General features: G+C 51.2%; 1 protein-coding gene across 2 annotated transcripts in view; it reads right to left on the reverse strand.

Annotated features, from left to right (window-relative positions):
- DAZL (deleted in azoospermia like) overlaps positions 1–18,568 on the reverse strand; it is an 812,806-nt gene that overhangs the window by 147,195 nt on the left and 647,043 nt on the right. The window contains exon 10 of one of the 2 annotated variants that reach the window (XM_085629945.1): positions 10,541–10,671. In XM_085629945.1, coding sequence (XP_085486071.1) covers positions 10,543–10,671 — 129 coding nt within the window. In that variant the 3' untranslated portion in view covers positions 10,541–10,542. The remainder of the gene's footprint in view (positions 1–10,540; positions 10,672–18,568) is intronic. The other variant, XM_085629944.1, reaches the window with a different exon arrangement.

Below are 18,568 nucleotides of genomic sequence, written 5' to 3' on the forward strand. Positions count from 1 at the left end.
CACAGTACTCACGACCCGCTGCGCCGGTGTGATGTCCTCCACGTCGGAGTCGTCGGCCTCGGAAGCGCTGACGACGTCTTCCTCCTGCTCGGTGTGTATTTGCCCCGAAGCTTCGGCGCCGTCTCCGAAGATGTCCGGTGGAGCTGCAGAGGATGAGTGCGCCATGGTGCGTCGAGCTCTTCGATCTCGGATGGTCTTCTTCGATCGAAAAGACTTACAGGCGGGGCAGTCTCTGGCCTCGTGTTCTGGAGAGAGGCAAAGATTACACACCTGATGGAGGTCGGTGTGGGGAAATTTAGACCCACATTTTGGGCACTTTTTGAACGGAGTCCTTTCCATCGGCCGGGACCGGAGTCGAGGAGGGCCCGAAGGCCGGTGCCGATGTACGGGATGGAGAAAGTGCCGCTTCGAGAGATGAAGATGATGATGAAGAAACTCGAAGAAACGAGGATTTTCCGTCGAGGCTGGAACCGTAGAAGTTCGAAGCCGGAGCACGAAGTATCACATCCGAGCCCGATGGCGGAAAAAAACAATCTGAGGATGGAGCCGAAGCCCATGCGCAGTACGGACCGAAGGAGGAGTCACCAAACTCGTGACTTCCAAAGACTGTCCAAAGAACAAAAACAAACTGCAAACATCCGGGCCCAACACCAGATGGCGATCTATGCTAAGTGTACAATCTGCAGCTCATATGCCTCGAACATATAGTTTTCCTAACTTGAGCTAAGATAAGCACATCCGAACCCAATGGCGGAAAAAAACAATCTGAGGATGGAGAGGATGCCCATGCGCACTGTAGTCCAGGGGAGGAGCCACCTATCTCGTGATACTTCGAAGACTCTTCCAGGACAACAATGTGCAATCATCCGGACCCAACACTAGGCGGCGATCTATGCACAGATATGAATTCAGCAGCCCACATGCCTCGAACACATCGTTACCGAAGGTAAGTAACTCGTACATCTGATAGAGACTACTAGCCGCCTATTCCTTCACGTAGAATAGATACCCTAGCCATACCCAAGGGGAAGGAGGGTCTGCGAGAGGACTCCACCCACCGGGGCAGGACAGAGGACCGCCCGGGGGCCAAGTCCAAAACAGGACGTAGAGCCCCGTCCCCCAGGCAAGGGGAAACAAAGTGAAGAAGATAGCCAGTTCCCAGCGGAAACAAGGCAAGGCGCAAAGAGGCCAAACACCCCACGCCAACGTGAGGCAACAAAACCTGCACCAAGGCAAGGAAAGGAGCACCGAAGGAGAAGAGTAACCTAGAGACTCCAAGGAGAAGAGGCAGAGCAAAGGCAATCCCAGACAGGATGGCGCTGGCAGCAAGGAGACGTGGAAGCTGAAAAGGGGGACTCAAGGTCACCCAGGAGAATCGTCCAACACCCCGCAGGGGCAGACTGCGCCTGCAAGAGGGTCCAAAAGTCAGGTACCATCGCCCCTCACAGGTGGAAGAAGTAAAGCTGAGTGCAATGACCACTGGAAGCAGCAGAGAAGGCAGGATGACAGTCCCACTAAAGCCCCAAAAAGGCACAAGGGTGCAGAAAGAACAAGAGGGCGGCACTGGCAAGTTCCGCCAGGGCCACCACAGAACGAACACTCAAAGCAAAAAGGCGAAGAAGAAGGTTGCATCCGCAACATACCATAACGCCACGAAGAGAAGAAGCCCGCAGGCGACCACAACTCCCCAGCACATACCAGGGCTATATAACAGCCAACCCTGCCCCACAGGGGGCATGTCAGATCCCAACACATGGGAACCTCTTAGGAAGAAACTTCCGCAGCACAACAAAAAAAGACCTGCGGCAAAATACCCCACAGGAGGCCTATCAAGCAGCCAGAGGGGAACGCAGAAAGCCCAATCTCAGGCCCAGCATGGTGTGAAAAACCCAAAGGAAAAACACCCAGTCAAAAAGGGCGGGCCAGCAGGCAACAGAACCACAACCTCAGCCAGACAACCAGGGCGACCCGCCCCAACGGTAGTACAGCTCCAAGAAGCAGAGCAACACACAGGTCACTGAGGAGGAGAGGAAGGAGGGGGAGGGCGAAGCCCCGCCAAGAACCTCTGGATGGCTAAGTCCGCAGGGGCATAGAACAAAAGAGCACCATCGAAGGGAAGGTCCACCAGCCGTTCTCGAACATTCTCCGGGAACACACTGTCCCGAAGCCAGGCATGGCGACGAAGGGCAACTGAAGAAGCCATGACGCGACCCAACACCTCCGAGATGTCCAGAGCCGAGCAAAGGATAAACACCGCCAGCTCCCGACCATCCAAGACGTGATGTCTCAAATTCACACAAGCACCCTCCTGAGAAGCGGCACACATAAGGGACTCCGCCGAGTCCCACAAGCAAGAAGTGGCCCTAGCCAAAACACACAGTGTGTTAAGGGACCGCAGAGCCGCACTGGTTGAGGCAAACATATTGCGCCCCAAGAGTCCAGCCAGCTGGGCTCCCGGGAAGGGGGGGGGGGGGGGTGACAAGGTTCCGGTGTAGAAGGTGATGGGGCACCGGGTCCCCTGTGGCGGGACGGACCCAAGTCCCCAAGAGAGAAGAGTGGAGTGAACCCTCAAAGGGAAGCAACAGTTCCCTATCACCAGAGCCATGATGGAGAACCTCCAGAAGATTATCTGCGGGAAAATGGGTAGCTGGATCACCCATGCGCAAAATTCCCACAGCCGTGGAAACAGCGCGGGCGAAAGCCGCACTGGCCTCCTTAGGGCCCCGCGGAGGGGAAAGCAGCTCCTCGTTAGGTGACGGCTGCAAGCTAAGGCGGCCATCCACCAAGCCACCCGGAGGAAGGAATGGCCAAGGCGGAAAGGAAGGAAGAGGGACCGAAGAGTGGGGGACTTGCGGCTCCTCCGGCGAAGACCGTGGCGACGGCGAGGAGCCGCCTTTAGACGACGTCGGGGAAACAGCCACGACACGGCGGCCCGTCTCCGGCGAGGATGACACCAGCAACCGCCGAACCTATGGAGAAGAGGAGGCATCCGAAGACGAGTCCACGACCCGATGTCGGCCCGGCACCGAAGAGTCCGCAACCTGAGGCAGGACACCGTCGCCGGAGGAGACACCAGGGCGACCTCCGACACAGCACAGGAGACCGGAGCCAGGGTGAGGAAGGGACGGCTCTGACCTGACCTCAGATGAGGCAGCCGCCTGCGCAGAGTGACGAGAAGGGCCCGGGGAGGGACAAGGAGACACCCTCCAGCCGCGACTCGTGACGGGGCGAGATGGGTCCTCCGCCGACCCCTGTGGCGCCGTCAGGGCCAGTAGCCGCCGGCGCCGTAGTGGCACCTCAGCCTTGGACAAGGGCGCCGCCTGTCCCGCAGACCAAGAGGGGCTCGGGGGAGAAGGGCCCTCCGCCGACCCATGCGGCGCCGCCAGGGTCAGCAGCCGCCAGCGCCGTGGCGGCGTCGCCTCGGACAAGGCCACTGCCTGTCCCGAGGACCGAGAGAGGCCCGGGGGTGCGACCCGAGCACCAACGACCTCCCGCGACACCACAGAGACTCCCGTGGGAGTCTGCGGCGAAGCAGAGGCGCCGTGGTCTCACCCCAACAGCACCACATCCTCCGAGCCTGGATCCGAACCAGTCGGCGCTGGGGTTGGCGACGCCGTGGAGGGCCCTGCACACTGTAAGGGATCCGCCGACGTCCCAGCCAGCGAGGCCTGCAAAGCCGCCGCATGTGTCTCCATCTGGGCTCTGGTCGCCCCCAAGCTGGGAAAACCGCGGATATGGGGATACCCGCGGAGAGCCCACGCCCCTGACAGGATGGAACCCGACCCCTCTGCGACACTTACGAAGAAGCGAGCGGCGCACCTGCAACCTGGAAGAAGACCGAAGTCGGCGAGGGAAGCCAAGAACCCTCCTCAGGGGCCGGGTGGGATGACGACGACGACCTGGACAGCCGAGCCGACAGAAGTTTCATCCGGCGCTCACGCTGGGACTTCGGCTTCATCTGCTGGCACGTCTCACAATCAGTGGAGTTGTGGTGCTCCCCCAAACACCACATACAGCTGGGGTGAGGATCCGTCGCCGACATGAGGCGGCCACACGACGAACAAGTTTTAAAGCCCGAAAGCATTCGCACACTGTTCCCACACACGCAGCAATAGATTGATTGATTGATGGGGAACTTATATAGCGCAACTATCGCCCTACGGGCATCCTGGCGCTTAGACTGAGGATCGACAACAGAGATAACAGAAAGGAGTCATGACCGCTAGCCTGGTTTAAGCTTTGGGATATAACCAGGTCTTGAGTCCCTTACGGAATTCAAGAAGGGAATTGCACTGCCGCAAGTTCACCGGAAGCTTGTTCCACATGCCGGAGGCTACTGTGCTGAAGGCTCTTCCACCCACCCTAACACGCTTATACCTCGGAACCACCAATAGGCCAGCAGTAGAGGAGCGCAATTGCCTACTTGGTAGGTAGTGGGCGAGCTTATCCTGTAGGGGGGCTGGGCCCAGTCCATGCACTGCTCGAAAGGAGATGCACATGGACTTAAAAAGGACCCTTTCCCTTACAGGAAGCCAGTGTAGATCCTTTAGTGCTCTGGTGGACGAGGCACAGCGTCGCCTCTCAAGTACCAATTTAGCTGCGGCAGACTGTATCCTCTGCAATCCTTGGAGAATGTACTGCGGAGCCCCCAAGTAAAGGGAGTTGCAGTAATCGAGTCTGCTTAATACCGTGCTGCGCACCACTGTGGCTCGCGACTCCCTAGGGAGCAGAGGTAGAATACTACGAAGCAGCCGCAGCAAGGCAAAGCAGACATTAGCACTCTTGCTTGCCTGGGATACCATCTGAAGGTCGTCGTCAATGATCACCCCAAGATTACGGACCTTCCTAACTGGTGTGAGGGGTCCTTCCTCCGGTGTAAGACAGAATTCGGAGGGGAGATGTTTAGGGATCCTAAATGGTGAACAGAAGACCACCTCTGTTTTGCCGCTGTTAAATTGGAGCGAGTTCTTTTTCAGCCAGTCCTTAGTCTGGTTCATGCATTGATGGAAATGATCCATAGACAGAGCGTCTTCCCCCTCAAGAGAGAAGGCCAGCTGCGTATCGTCAGCATAGTTCACCAAGCTGACTTTATTAACGGGAATAAGGGCCGCAGGTAAATATTAAAGAGGATGGGACTAATTGCGGATCCCTGCGGCACCCCATACGCAACTGGAGACCTGCTAGAAGAGAACGGTGCCAAGGTAACTGCCTGCTGCCTGTCTTCTAGATAGGATTGAAGCCATTGCAGCGCTCTACCCTTTACACCTATCTGCCTCAGCCTCTCCAGCAGGACAGGGTGGCTAACCGTGTCAAAAGCTGCTGACATATCAAGGAGCACCAAAATCATGGCATTCCCTTTGTCCGCCTGCATTCGAAGGTGATCCAGCATGGTGGTTAAAGCTGTTTCGGTTCCGTGGCCGGGACGGAAACCGAATTGGTCCCTATCCAACAGAAGGTTCTCTTCCAGAAACTGAGATAAGATCTTGCTTACGGATTTCTCCAATAATTTCACCGGATAAGGTAGAAGAGAAATAGGCCTGAAATTGGCTGGCACCAAAGGGTCCAGATTCGGCTTCTTTATCAGTGGAGTTACCACTGCTAGTTTCCAGCAGTCTGGAACGGATCCATCTGTTAAAGATTGATTACAGATCATCCTTAGCCAAGGGAAGGTATGATGTCCGTACAGCTTCCAGATCTTGTGGGGTATAGGATCTAGAGGTGAGCCCGACGACACGCTTTCTGTCAGGTTATCAAAAGTTTCCTGAGAGAAAGGTTGGAAGCTGTCTAAGAAGGCGGTCGTTTTAGGATCTCCGTTATTCAGGCTGGTTGCTTCCTCAGAGCCATGCTGTTGGATGTGAACCTGTAAATTATTTACAATATTAAGGATCTTCTCCTGGAAAAAAGAGGCGATTTCATTGCATAGAGTTTGCGAGGGGGCGACTCTATTGCTCATACAGTCTGGGTTAGTGAGGTCTCGGACGATCTTAAAGAGAGCTTTAGACCCATTAGATGCCTGTGTGATGGAATTGGCATAGAAATCTGCCTTAGATCTCAGGATAAGAGTTTTATATTGTAATTGTACCTGTCTTAGATCCTTTTTGTCTGCCTCGGAGTAGCTTCTCCTCCATTTCCTCTCTGCCTGTCTACGAGAGAGTCGGAGAAGGCGCAGCTTCTCATTGTACCAGGGCGCTGATCGCTTCCTTGCCTTCTTTAGTGGCTTTATAGGAATACAATGATCTAAAACCTTAGTTATGTGGTCAGTGAATAACTTATAGTTATCCTCCACAGACTTATTGGGATGGAAAAGATTGACATCGAGAGAGGTGATCAAAGAGTCAACCTTAGCCAGTTTGGCCCATTCTCTGTCCATCCTAAAAAAGCCCTGCTGTCTGGGCAAGTTCTTCTGGTGCGGCATCTCCAGACTCAAGCGAATAAGAAAGTGATCAGTCCAATTCAAAGGTGTTATATTGATCACTTTCATTATATCTGGACTTGAGAAGACCAGATCCAAAATACGGCCCTTCTGATGGGTAGGGCTACACACCAGTTGATGGAGATTCAAGGTGGAGCATGTAAATAGAAGGTCTCTCAGTTGACTCTCAATAGCAGAAGGGAAAGGCCTAAACAGGCCCAGAGCACAAAGCAGATCCACATTGCACACGGAAAAGGAAAAAACTGACGTAGGCGCGCCGGGGTGGGACTTATGTGACCTCGCTGACGTCACGTGTGCGCGACGACGCCTGGGCGGAGTCGCATGGTGCCGTCCCCATGGCGCATAGGGATACTGGGTAAAAAGGTTTCCGGATCCAGTCTCACGCCTGGGGATAATTCTACGTGAAGAATCTGCGGCTAGTAGTCTATCAGATACCCTAGCCATACCCAGAAGGGAGGAGGGCCTGCGAGAGAACCCCTCACTCGGAGAGACACAGAGCCCCAGCAGGGTACATGTCACAGGGACAAGAAGGGAAAGGCCAGGATATCTTAAGCCCCACCAAGGGAGAACTGCCTAACACCCCGCAGGGGCAGACAGCGCCCAAAAAGCCAAAAGGAACACAAGGACCACCTCAACCCCTACGGAGAAGAGGTAGAACCGGAGGCAGGGCCCCTCTGAAGAAACATAGACACAGTGACAGAAGGGAGCTGGACAAACCCCAGCCTTAAGCAGCAGACAAGGCAGGGACGGCTCCACCGCCAAAGGTGCAGATGGAAGAAGAAAGGCACAAAAGAACACATCAAAGGCCACAATGGTGTAGAAGAACAAACAGGCCTACACTGGCATGACAGCCAGCAGCACACAACACCACTGAACAGTGCACCCAGGACCAACGAGATGCCAGCCGAAGGCAGAGGCCAGGAGGGGCCAAGAAGAGCCAGGACAAGCCCCACGAGAGGGGCCTGCACACACTGACCCCCGAATGAAGAGGAACTAGGAGAAAGAAGGAAGAGGAGAACAGAAGTGCAAAACCACGACAACGGAAGGCTGCAGAACAGCAGGCCTGACCAGGCCCACGACACAGCGATCCAGGAGACGGAAGGCCTGAGGCGCAAAGCAAGCCACTCCAAAAACACCAGCAGGAAGATCGCACTCGCGACATACCATGACGCCACGGAGAGCAGAAGTCCGAAGTACGACTACACCTACCCAGCACATGATAAAGCTATATAATAGCTACCATTACCCCACATAGGGCATGTTACGTCCCAGAACATGGGAACCCTCTTAGGAAAAAGTTTCCGCAGCAGAGGACAAACAGAAGATCCTGCGGAGAAAAAAAACGCAGATGGCTTGTCAATCAGCCAATAATGAAAAGACAGAAGGCCTAAACTCAGGGCCTACACGGCTTACCAACAGTCAAAACCACAAGGCAAAAAAAAGGGTCCGGACCAGCAGCCAACAGCACCAAAGTCCCAACAAAAGGACCGGAAGGCACATGAACCACACAGAACACACAACTGGGGCTACTCGGTACAAGGCCCCAGTACAACAACGGAAGAACACCTCCCGAACACAGACCGACTCACACGTCACTGAGGAGGAGGAGGAGGGCGAAGCCCCACAAGAAACCTCTGAATGGCAGAATCCGCAGGGGCGTGGAACAAAAGAGTGCCATCAAAAGGAAGATCCCCCAACCGTTCCCTCACGTTCTCCGGGAACACACTATCCCGAAGCCAGGCATGGTGACGAAGGGCCACAGAAGTAGCCATGGTATGACCAAGCACCTCCGAAACGTCCAAAGCCGAGCAAAGAATAAAGGACGCCAGCTCCCGGTCATCCAACACATGGTGCCTCAGATCAACACAGGCACCCTCCTGAGAAGCGGCAGACATAAGGGACTCCGCCGAGTCCCACAAGCAAGAAGTGGCCCTTGCCAAAACACAGAGTGTTAAGGGCCTGCAAAGCCGCACTGGTGGAGGCAAAGATATTGTGCCCCCAGGTATCCAACCAGCGGGCCTCGCGCGACAGAGGGGACAACACCGATGGCAGGGAGGGAAAGGCAGTCTGCAAAAGAGGGTCCCTGGTAGAGGGAAAGACAGACAGGGTCATGCAGTGCAGGACAGTGGTGGTGCAGAAGCGGCTGGGGCACCGGGTCCCCCGTGGCGGGCTGCCCCCAAAAGAGACGTGTGAAGCGAAGCCTCAAAGGGAAGAAGCAGCTCCCTACCCCCATAACCCTGATGGAGGACTTCCATTAGATGATCTGTGGGGGAATGGGCAGCTGGATCGCCCATGTGCAAGATCCCCGCCACCGTGGAAACAGCCCGAGCAAAATCAGCACCGGCCTCCGTAGGGCCCCGTGGAGAGGAAAGTAGGACCTCGGTGGGCGACGGCTGCAAACTAAGGCGACCGTCCCCCAGGCCAATCGGAGGAAGGAAGGGGCAAGTCCGAAAAGGAGGAGGAGGGGTGGCCGAGGAATGGGGAACCGGAGGGCCTTCTGGCAAAGACTGCGGGCACGGCGACGCCGATGAGCCGTCTTTGGAAGATGCCGGGGAAAACTCCACGACGCGGCGGCCCGTCTCCGGAGAAGACTAGACCAACAAGCGCCGAACCTCTGGAGAAGAGGGAGCGTCTGAAGACGACTCAACGACCCGACGCCGGCCCGGCGACGTACAGTCCGCGACTGGCGTCAGGTCAATGTCGACCGGTGGCGAAGGGGACGCCGGAACGACCTCCGCCACAACTCTCAGCGCAGGAGACTGGAGCTGGGTCGGAGCCGGGGCGGATAAGGAACGGCGCCGAAAAGGCATCAACTCGACCTCCGACGAGGCAGCTGCCTGTGTAGAGAGACGAGGGGGGCCCGGGGACACGCCCCGACCACTGGCGGCCCCGCCAGGGCCAGAAGTCACCCCCTGCCCTGATGACCGAGAGGAACTCGAGAGCAAACCCCGAGCCCCGGCAACCTCCCGCGACACCACAGGGACCCCCGCGGGGGTTTGCGACGAGGCAGAGGCGACGTGGTCCGAAGGAGGGAACCGCACCCCGACGGCCTCACATCCTCCAAACCTGGATCCGAACCCGTCAGAGCCGGGGCTGGAGCCGCCGCAGTAGCCCCCGCACGCGGCAAGGGACCCGCAGACGTCCCAGGAAGTGAAGGAGGGGATGGAAGAGCCAACGAGGCCTGCAAGGCCACCGCATAGGGCTCCATCTGGGCTCAGGTCGCCCCCTCGCCCAGGGAACGGCGGATAGGATGGCGACGCGTGGGGCCGCACCACCCGCAGAGAACCCACACCCCCAACAGGCCGGAGACCGGGCCTCGGGGACAAACTGTGACACTTACCAACAGGTGAGCGGCCTGGGAGAGGGACGATGTCGGAGACGAAGGTGGCGGGTCTTGAAGCCGTCCGTGGGGGACGGACTTGGCGATGAAACAGACCTGGACATGCGTGCCGACAAGAGCTTCATCCGGCGCTTCCGCCGGGACTTCGGCTTCATCTGCTGACACGCCTCACAATCCGTGGACTCGTGGTGCTCCCCCAAACACCACATACAGATGGGGTGAGGTTCCGTCGCCAACATCTGGCGTGCGCAAGCCGAGCACGTTTTAAAGCCCGAAGGCATTCGCACACTGTACCCAAAAAAACAAGAAAAGAAGGCCTGAACAGGCCAGGACACAATCCGGTTCCGCGTGGCACGCGGAAAAGAAGAAAACTGACGTCGGCGTGCCGGGTGGGGCTTATGTGACCTCGCTGACGTCACGCCCGCAGAGGACGCCGGGACGGCCTCGCGAGGTGCCGCCCCCACGGCGCAAAGATGCTGGGCATGAATGTTTTCCGGGTCCAGTCTCACGCCTGGGGATAATTCTACGTTAAGGAATCTGCGGCTAGGAGTCTCTATCAGATTGACTCTTTACAGTGCTCTGCTGCCTTTTAGCTGGATTGGCACTATAGAAATGCGATGTACATACACCACTAAGTTCATTAGGAGTCCAGAAACAAAATTAGGAATGCAAACAGTGAAATGCAAACAAAAGCAGTTTGTAACACAAACATGTAGCACACCAGAAACATTTAATAAAGACATTAATAAAAACTACATCCAACATACCTTCAGGTATTCTTCCTGAGATATAAAAGAGTTCCGTTGCAATCTGTTTTCAGGAGCGAACAAGCAGGATACCACTGTCTGAATGCTTCGGTCCACAGATTTCTGTAAAAAGATGTTTTGGGACCAGAAAACTGCCGATTTAAAGCAGTCATATGAAGAGGACACCAATTTACTCGAACGCATATAAGTAATTTTAATCTTAAAACAAAAATCTGTAAAACACATTACAGTATTAAAAAGTAAGATACTTACCTATGACTGCAATTCTTTTATCTATGACTGTAGTTCTCCATCATTAATATCTTTTAAAGATTCACATGCTTGTTAAAAATGTATTTGAGGAAGGTTTAAAAACATGGGTAAACATCTTTTTAAAAATGAATCTGTAACTGCTTATTATAGCCAACCTGTTTACTAGGGCACCTTTCTCTGTTTAGCACAGCTTATTTCCTCTATGCATATCTTCTTGTTGAATGTGATGCACTGGGATTTCATAGATCAACCCTTTAAAGTTTAGATTCTGAGCACTTGCATTTAATTATTCAGCATGTGGCTCATCTGGGGTATGTAATGCTGGTTGCATGTAAATCTGTCAAAGATATCAATGACACAGAAAATATGTTACACTCAGCAAACAATCACACACACCTTTAGTAATTTAGTACAGCCCATAGTAATTTTACCTGGAGATTTGGCATGTTTGGTTTTACAGCATATGAAGACTTCAAAAACATTTTTGAACAGCTCAGAATAGTGACTTCAGTACTGTAGACCACTTAACCACACCCATGTCAAAGCAAGCATTATGGAAAGTCTTCAAAATCCTACCAACATACATGGAGTTGTGCACGGCTGTGCCCTGCAAACTTTCCTCTTTAGGTTTATATATCATTAATTCCAGCCCATTTGGTAAAAGAGGGAGGACTCATCTGTCGGAAGTATACTGACAACACTCATTTTTGAGTTGTCAGGGCACCACCTCAATGGGCCGGTCAGGGTCAGAATTGCAACCTCAGCAAGAACCTAGTACATAAGATCTCATTGGCCGCTTAGCCCCGCACGCTGACTATCCATATCCACAATCACACCCAGACCTAACCTGCACCCTCGCCGTGCATCCTAAAAACACATAGATCCAACTTCAAACAACCCACTAACCATTACACAATCTCATCTACCAAACACAAGACTTCAACTATTGCTCATTAGCACATTCTCTGCAGTACTTCACGCTACAGACATTGCAGAGCTCATCACCTTTCATGGTCATGATGCACTCTTTATGAGAAAAACAGCTCACCCTCACACATCCTAGATAAACTTGTTGACAGTCTATAGAATCCAAAATGGAATGTTGACAGCAAACACAATAAAGGGAGGAGAACCGTCCGCTATCCACTAAACCGCCTGATGCTGCACACTATGCATACAAGCGATGTCTAACTTAAGGGGCCTTCTCTCATGCTGCTTCCCACTATTTGCAACTCAATCCACAACTTTCTGCAGCCTTTACCAGCCTCCCAGACAGCAGAAGCACTCCACAGACAAATTCACAGATCATCCAATTGACAAGTCCACATTGCCATTCTAATGGACTTGAACCTTAAGAGACATCTTTAATATGAAAATCATAATTCCCTGGCAATATACAAGAAGGCTTTTGAGAAGGGTGAGCTCACCCCATTGCTTAGAGGCCTTCATGGTCACTCTACTACAAGCCCCCAACAAATGTGACTCCTACATACCACTATCATTAATAAATGCAGACAATAAAATACTGGCAAAGATTCTTGCCTCCTGTATCAGCCCACTCCTCACTATGACAGCCCACTCCTCACTATGATTGTTCACCCAATCATTTGGGATTCCTACCTGGGCACTCTACCACGCCTAACCTCTGCACCAGATTTGGCCTAGTACATCAGGAGGATCCCCTACTTCTAGCAGTGGCTGTCCAGCTGGACGTAAATAAAGTCTTCAATATGTTATAATGGCGTACTTATTTTCCGTGCTGGAACAATTGGGGGTGGGTACTGTCTTCCTCTCGGGTAGATCTATGCGCATCAAGCAGAATAACTTGGTGTCAAGCCCTGTGACAATGGAGCAGGCACGAGGCGGCTGAACTACTACTCATACCTTATACTCTTTGCAATAGCAAAAGAACATCTGCCCGCACACCGTAAGTAACAACATAGAACGGGAATACAGATTCATATTTGCTATAAAATAGTATAACTTTTGCAGATGACATCTTATATGTGACAAACCCTGATACCAACATCTCTCCACTGTTCAGTTTTGTCCTTGTCTGGAATTTCCATTAAATGGGACAAACCAGAGGTATTCTCGTTACCATAGGCCAGTAGCTGCTAAGAGCTAGATTTCCCCAAGATGGTGTGTAACCACCCGTTCAAATATTTAGGGATACATGTTAGCAGAGATTTTGACGACAACAGGCAGGAAAATAATAGAGTGGCAATATGACGCATTAAGACCCACGTTGACTGCTGGTTTAGGTTACCATTGTCCATAGCGGAGAGACTGAGCCGTGCCAAGACGGTGATCTTACCCCAGTTGCTATACATGTTCACAAACATCCCCATTCTGCTTGATTGTAGCTTGTTGTGGATTCCTTACTGACCCTACCATACTCCCCACTCTGTGAACACCTTCTCTGATCCCTATAGGTCCTTAGTGTCTGGACGCTGGTTCATTGGCTTTCTACAGTGACTCCGTGAGTTTGGTGCAGAAATGACAAAAAATTCCATGTCAGCTTGCTGGGGTGGTCCTATACAGGCACTGTGCACACCAGTCACAGCGCGCATGATCCAGACACAGAGCTGATCGAAGCCACCTACCGGCACACAGAAGTACTGCTCAAGATTTTCTCATTCCACCCTGATGCTTGGGGAATATTCGAAGGTAAGGAATCTGTAAGTATATAGAGTCTAGATAATGCGTGAACGAAGCTCAGTAACTTTGTTATTCTCTACTAGATAAGGCATTACCAAGGATAAGAAACTCGCTCATCTTATAGAGACTTCCAGTAACGGATTCCTTACCTGAGAATGGATACTCAAGCAATACCTTCCCAGAGGAGGGGTCAGCAAATGAAGTTAGACAAAGATGTCCTTGAATATCCACTAAGAAGGGGGACCCCTGACGACGGATAAGGGCAGGCAGAACAGGGGAACTCAGAATACCAAAAGGAAGGGAGGATGCCTGCCACACGTTGATATGGGAACAAGGCCCTAAATAGGGTCCGAGCAATTAATACCCACCGCCAATGGGCAAACCAAGACAAACAGGTAATGATACAGATAGATTTATAGATTTTTTTTAAAAAAATTTTTTAATCCTTTTTATTCATGCAAATACCGTGATTTTTTGCGTGTGTTGGTTAGCATCAAGAACCAGAAATGGATATCTATACATTACAAAATTCCTATACAAGAAATTGCTAACAGTCCCAAGTAAAGCTCCTTCAAAACAGCACAATCATACTAGCACTCATTCAACAGCATCATCATTCACCACATTACATAAATACACAAAAATGGAGACATATACGTAATTCCACAGTTCAAATTCAATGAATAAAGTTTCAAAACAGTTTAAAAAGCACAAATGAGCACAATTTAAGCAGCCAGGATAGGCTTAAGAGCGCCAACGCGCGTTTCGGTGTACAAGCCCCAGCAGGGGCTGCACCTTCATCAGGGCGAAGGAGGACTTTATTCATTGAATTTGAACTGTGGAATTACGTATATGTCAAACCACGTTTACTTTACATTATTATTTTATTATGTGCAACTACACCGATGTAGCAGCTTGAGAGATATCTAGGACTGGAACTACATGAGCTAACGGAGGGGTTGCAGCCTTGCCTCTGGTGGAATGAGCCCGCAAACCCTCAGGCAGTTGGAGTTTGGCCAGTGCGTAGCAGATCTTAATGCACAGTACAATCCATCTGGAGATGGCTCAGTTTCTGCAGCTTTTCCTTTCTTTGTTGCAGCGAACTCAATGGAGAAATGATTGTCCACCCGGCGTTCTTTGGTGCGATCAAAGTAGAGCAATAGCAATCTTTTTGGGTCCAGGAGATGGGAAGGGTGAAGCGGAACAAACAAGGTCAGCAGTCTGACGGTCTGGCCGAAATTAAAGATGTCCACACGTTCGGCAGGAAAGAGGCATGTGTTCTCAGAAACAGCTTGTCTGCAAGAAACTTGGTGTATGCAGGATGCACAGAGAGTGCCTGCAACCCGCTAACTCAACTGGCCGATTTAACAGTCATTAAGAAGAGAGTTTTGAGGGTTAAGAAGCAGAGCGGGCATATATGCATGGGCTCGAAAGTCGAGCACATCAACAATGTTAGAACTAGGTGCAGGTCCCACTTGGGGCATGATGAAGGGTTTGCAGGGAAATATGTTAAAGTTCTTTTATAAAATGGGTCAAAACAAGTGGCCTGAACAGTGAAGGATAATCCATAAAAAACTGATATGGCCGAAAGACATCCTTGAACTGTGTCCTAAGCAAGCCCTTGCAGGGTTAAAGATAAAACATACAACAAAACTTCAGAGTAAGTTGTAGAAAGGGGATCAATGTGCTTTTCAGTGCAAAACGCCACAAACTTGTCACAACTGCAGGCGTATAGTCTTAGTTAAGGTGTGCCTGGCTGCCAGAATACACTTGCATAATTCAGAAGGAAAGTCAAAGACTGTCAGCTACTGCTGCTCAATCTCCATGTGTGAAGGCGGAACGTGCGCGGGTTCAGGTGCAGAAACCTGCCTTCTTGTTATATTATGTTAAAAGCATTTATTAAGCGCGCATACACCAACGGTTTCTTGGCGCTCAGATAAGGATATCGGCAGTAGCAAGGAGAGTGCATAATCAGTATATGCTTGAGTGAACAACCAAGTCTTTAACTGTTTCCTGAACTGGGCAAGGGAAGTCAAAGACCTAATCTCCGCCGGGAGAGAGTTCCAAAATTGCAGAGCAAGGACAGAGAACCTTAGTCACCATACTTCTTCCGTTTGGCTGAAGGAGTTTCCAACAGATTCAAGTGGGAGGATCTACGATTACGAGAGGGAGTGTAGCGGTGCAAACGGGCCGAAATAAAAGCCGGACCGTTGCAATGTAGTGCATTAAAAATGAGGCAGCCCATCTTAAAAACACAGCGCTTACTCACTGGAAGCCAATGGAGGCTTTTCATTAATGGGCTTACATGATGCCATTTAGGCTGATGAAAGATCAGCCTGGCCGCCTGGTTCTGAACTAGTTGGAGGCGCCTCCGTTGGTATGCCGGAATGCCAACATAAAATGAATTGGCACAATCCAAGCGAGAAATCACTAGGGCTAGAATGGCCAAAATCATAGCTTCCCTGCTCAAGAATCTACTGATCTTTATTCTACGCAGCTGAAAGAAACCAGCAGAGACTACCGAGCTGATCTGAGCCTTCATGGAAAAATCATAACTGATAATGATCCCCAGACTCTTAAGACGAGGCAGCTGGCACAGGGGGATTACCAAGTTTAGGGGGCCAGAAATTGGAATGCCATGGATTTGCTGACCCACCTGTATGAATCAGCTCCATTTTCTCCGGGTTCAGCTTCAACTGGTTGTTGTTCATCCAGTCACTTATAAAAACCATCGTGTCTTGAACGTTGGACTCAGATGAAGCAGAAGAATTAACATTAAACACCAGTTGAAGATCGTCTGTGTAGTTAAAAATTCCAACATTCCTTTCCCTCAATGAATGAATTAAAGGAAGATAAAGATTAAAAAGGAGTGGGGAAAGAGAAGAGCCCTGAGAAACCCAACAGGTAATATCTCTTTGGTTGGAAGAAAAATTGGCAAGGCCCACCGCTTGGGACCGATTGCTCAGAAAGGAGGAAAGCCACTTCAGGGCCAGACCCTGAATTCCGGCATTGCTGACACGGTCGATCAAGATACCATGATCGACTGTGTCAAAAGCTGCCGAACGATCCAGGAGAATCAGGGCCTGGGTGGTGCCTATATTCCCCCCCCCCCCCCCCCCTCTGAGCACATCCATAACAGTAAGGATGACTGACTCGGTCGAGTGTGCAGGTCTAAAGAGGGCCTGGTGAGTGTCTAAGACCTGGACGTGTTCAACAAAAGAGCTGAGGCACTTAGCTACATGGGTCTCTAAAACTTTTCCCATATAGGGCAGCAAAGAAATAGGGCGATAGTTGCTGAGAGCCGACGGGTCGGCGCCCCGTTTCTTCAAGATTGGAATAATTTCAGCCCTTTTAAAAGAATCTGGAACAATGCCAAGCTCAAGCGAGTTATTCAGAAATGATCGGGGCGGGTCTGGGCATATGGTAAAGGCTTCCCGAAGAATATGGGGGGGACAACAGTCTAAGGGAGAGCCAGAAGTGACCTTATTTAATACGTTCAAAAAAGCCACCTCCGAAATAGGAGGGATTCGGTTAAGACAATGAGGGCTCAGATCGATATTAGGGTCCTGTAGGGCAACGACCACAGAAGAGATACTAGCCTTGATGGTGGCTATCTTCTCTATAAAATATGAATTATTTTAAATTGCCTTGTGGCTGCAACAGAAGATCCTCTGGAAGGGGCATCTTATCAGAAGACCAATGCTCATGCTCAGGATTTCGGGATACCATACCCTGCGTGCCCAATCCAGGGCCACAAGGATGACTTGAGCTTGGTCATTCCTGAACTTCATGAGAACTCTGGGAAGGAGCGGCATTGGCGGAACGGCGTACAGGAGGCCTACTCTGCTTCTCTGAGCGAGAGACGCCTTGGAAACTACAGTGTGCAAAAGAGCGGACATTGTACAATTCCAGTGGTGGCAAAGAGGTCTAACAAAGTGTAGTTCTAGAGGCACTATTGTGGTCTGACACTCTGTGATGACCTTTGACTACCATTATTTTAAATGACTTAAGGTGTATTATTTTATCCTAGCTTGAACGTACGTCCTGCATATGCCTTGCTTCTCTTAAAGGTTTATTTCTTGTAATCTTGCAGTCTTTCAGTGGGAGCTGTCACGGAGTAGAACAGCCTTGCCAAGAACAGAACGTGTGGGATGTGCATTTGAAAGCATGAAAGAGAGAAAGAGAGAGGTGTGGAATGTACTTTTTGGTCTCTGTAGGAGAGTAGGGTCTGCTTTCTATGTTTACCCCCACTTTTTGCTTTTGCTTTACTGGTTTTCGGCTTAGATGTGGCTGTGGGCCTGCTAATCAGACCCACAGCCCTGCTGTTCTCTCTCTAAATTAATACTATCTACTTTAGGTGCATAACCCATTTGGATAGGATCACCTTATTGGCCCCTGTACAGTGTACCCTAGGTACCCAGGGCATAGGTGTACCCTAGGCCTACCAGGGGCTGCAGCATGTATTATGCCACCCCTGGCCTGGCCTTCCATTTTGACACAACTGGCTGATCACTCAGCTGGGGCAAGGTCGTGTAATCACCCCTTGCTTAGGTGTAGTATTCCTATACCTAACTTACATATAGACACATGTGTACCTATCAGTCACTCCTATGGCAGGCCTTAACAATCCTGGAGGCAGAGTGCTTGGTAACATGTGAGATGGGGCTCTAGCATGAGCTGAGCCTGTCTGCAGCTTTCGGAACCAAGTCCTTATAGCTGTTCTATGATATAGCCTACCATATACTCTTAAAGTGCCTTATAATCTTAGACGGTTATGGTAACTATGGTTTGGCTTTATCAAAACATGTCGTGTAAGGTGTCTAACACTGTGGAATAATACCCCCATGCCATTTCTGGACATGAGGATATTATTCCCCCCTTCTAGAGGGAAAGACATGTTAAAATCATACTTCACTGTTAGCCTCTGACCAAAGCCTTAGCATCACAAAATGGATGCTGCTGCCACGACACAAGTCTGACCTCCTGCAGCTGGGAGTGATCCCAGCCAGGGAGGCCTGGACAATAGGTTTCCTGCTTGGGGAGGTGCTAGCACCTCCCCAGACAGCCTTTAGTGTATTGGGGCAGGGTGGGCTGAAAGGAATGAGACATGCCTGG

This window comes from Triturus cristatus, chromosome 10 (assembly GCF_964204655.1).
Source record: "Triturus cristatus chromosome 10, aTriCri1.1, whole genome shotgun sequence".
In the NCBI taxonomy this organism is placed as follows: Eukaryota; Metazoa; Chordata; class Amphibia; order Caudata; family Salamandridae; genus Triturus; species Triturus cristatus.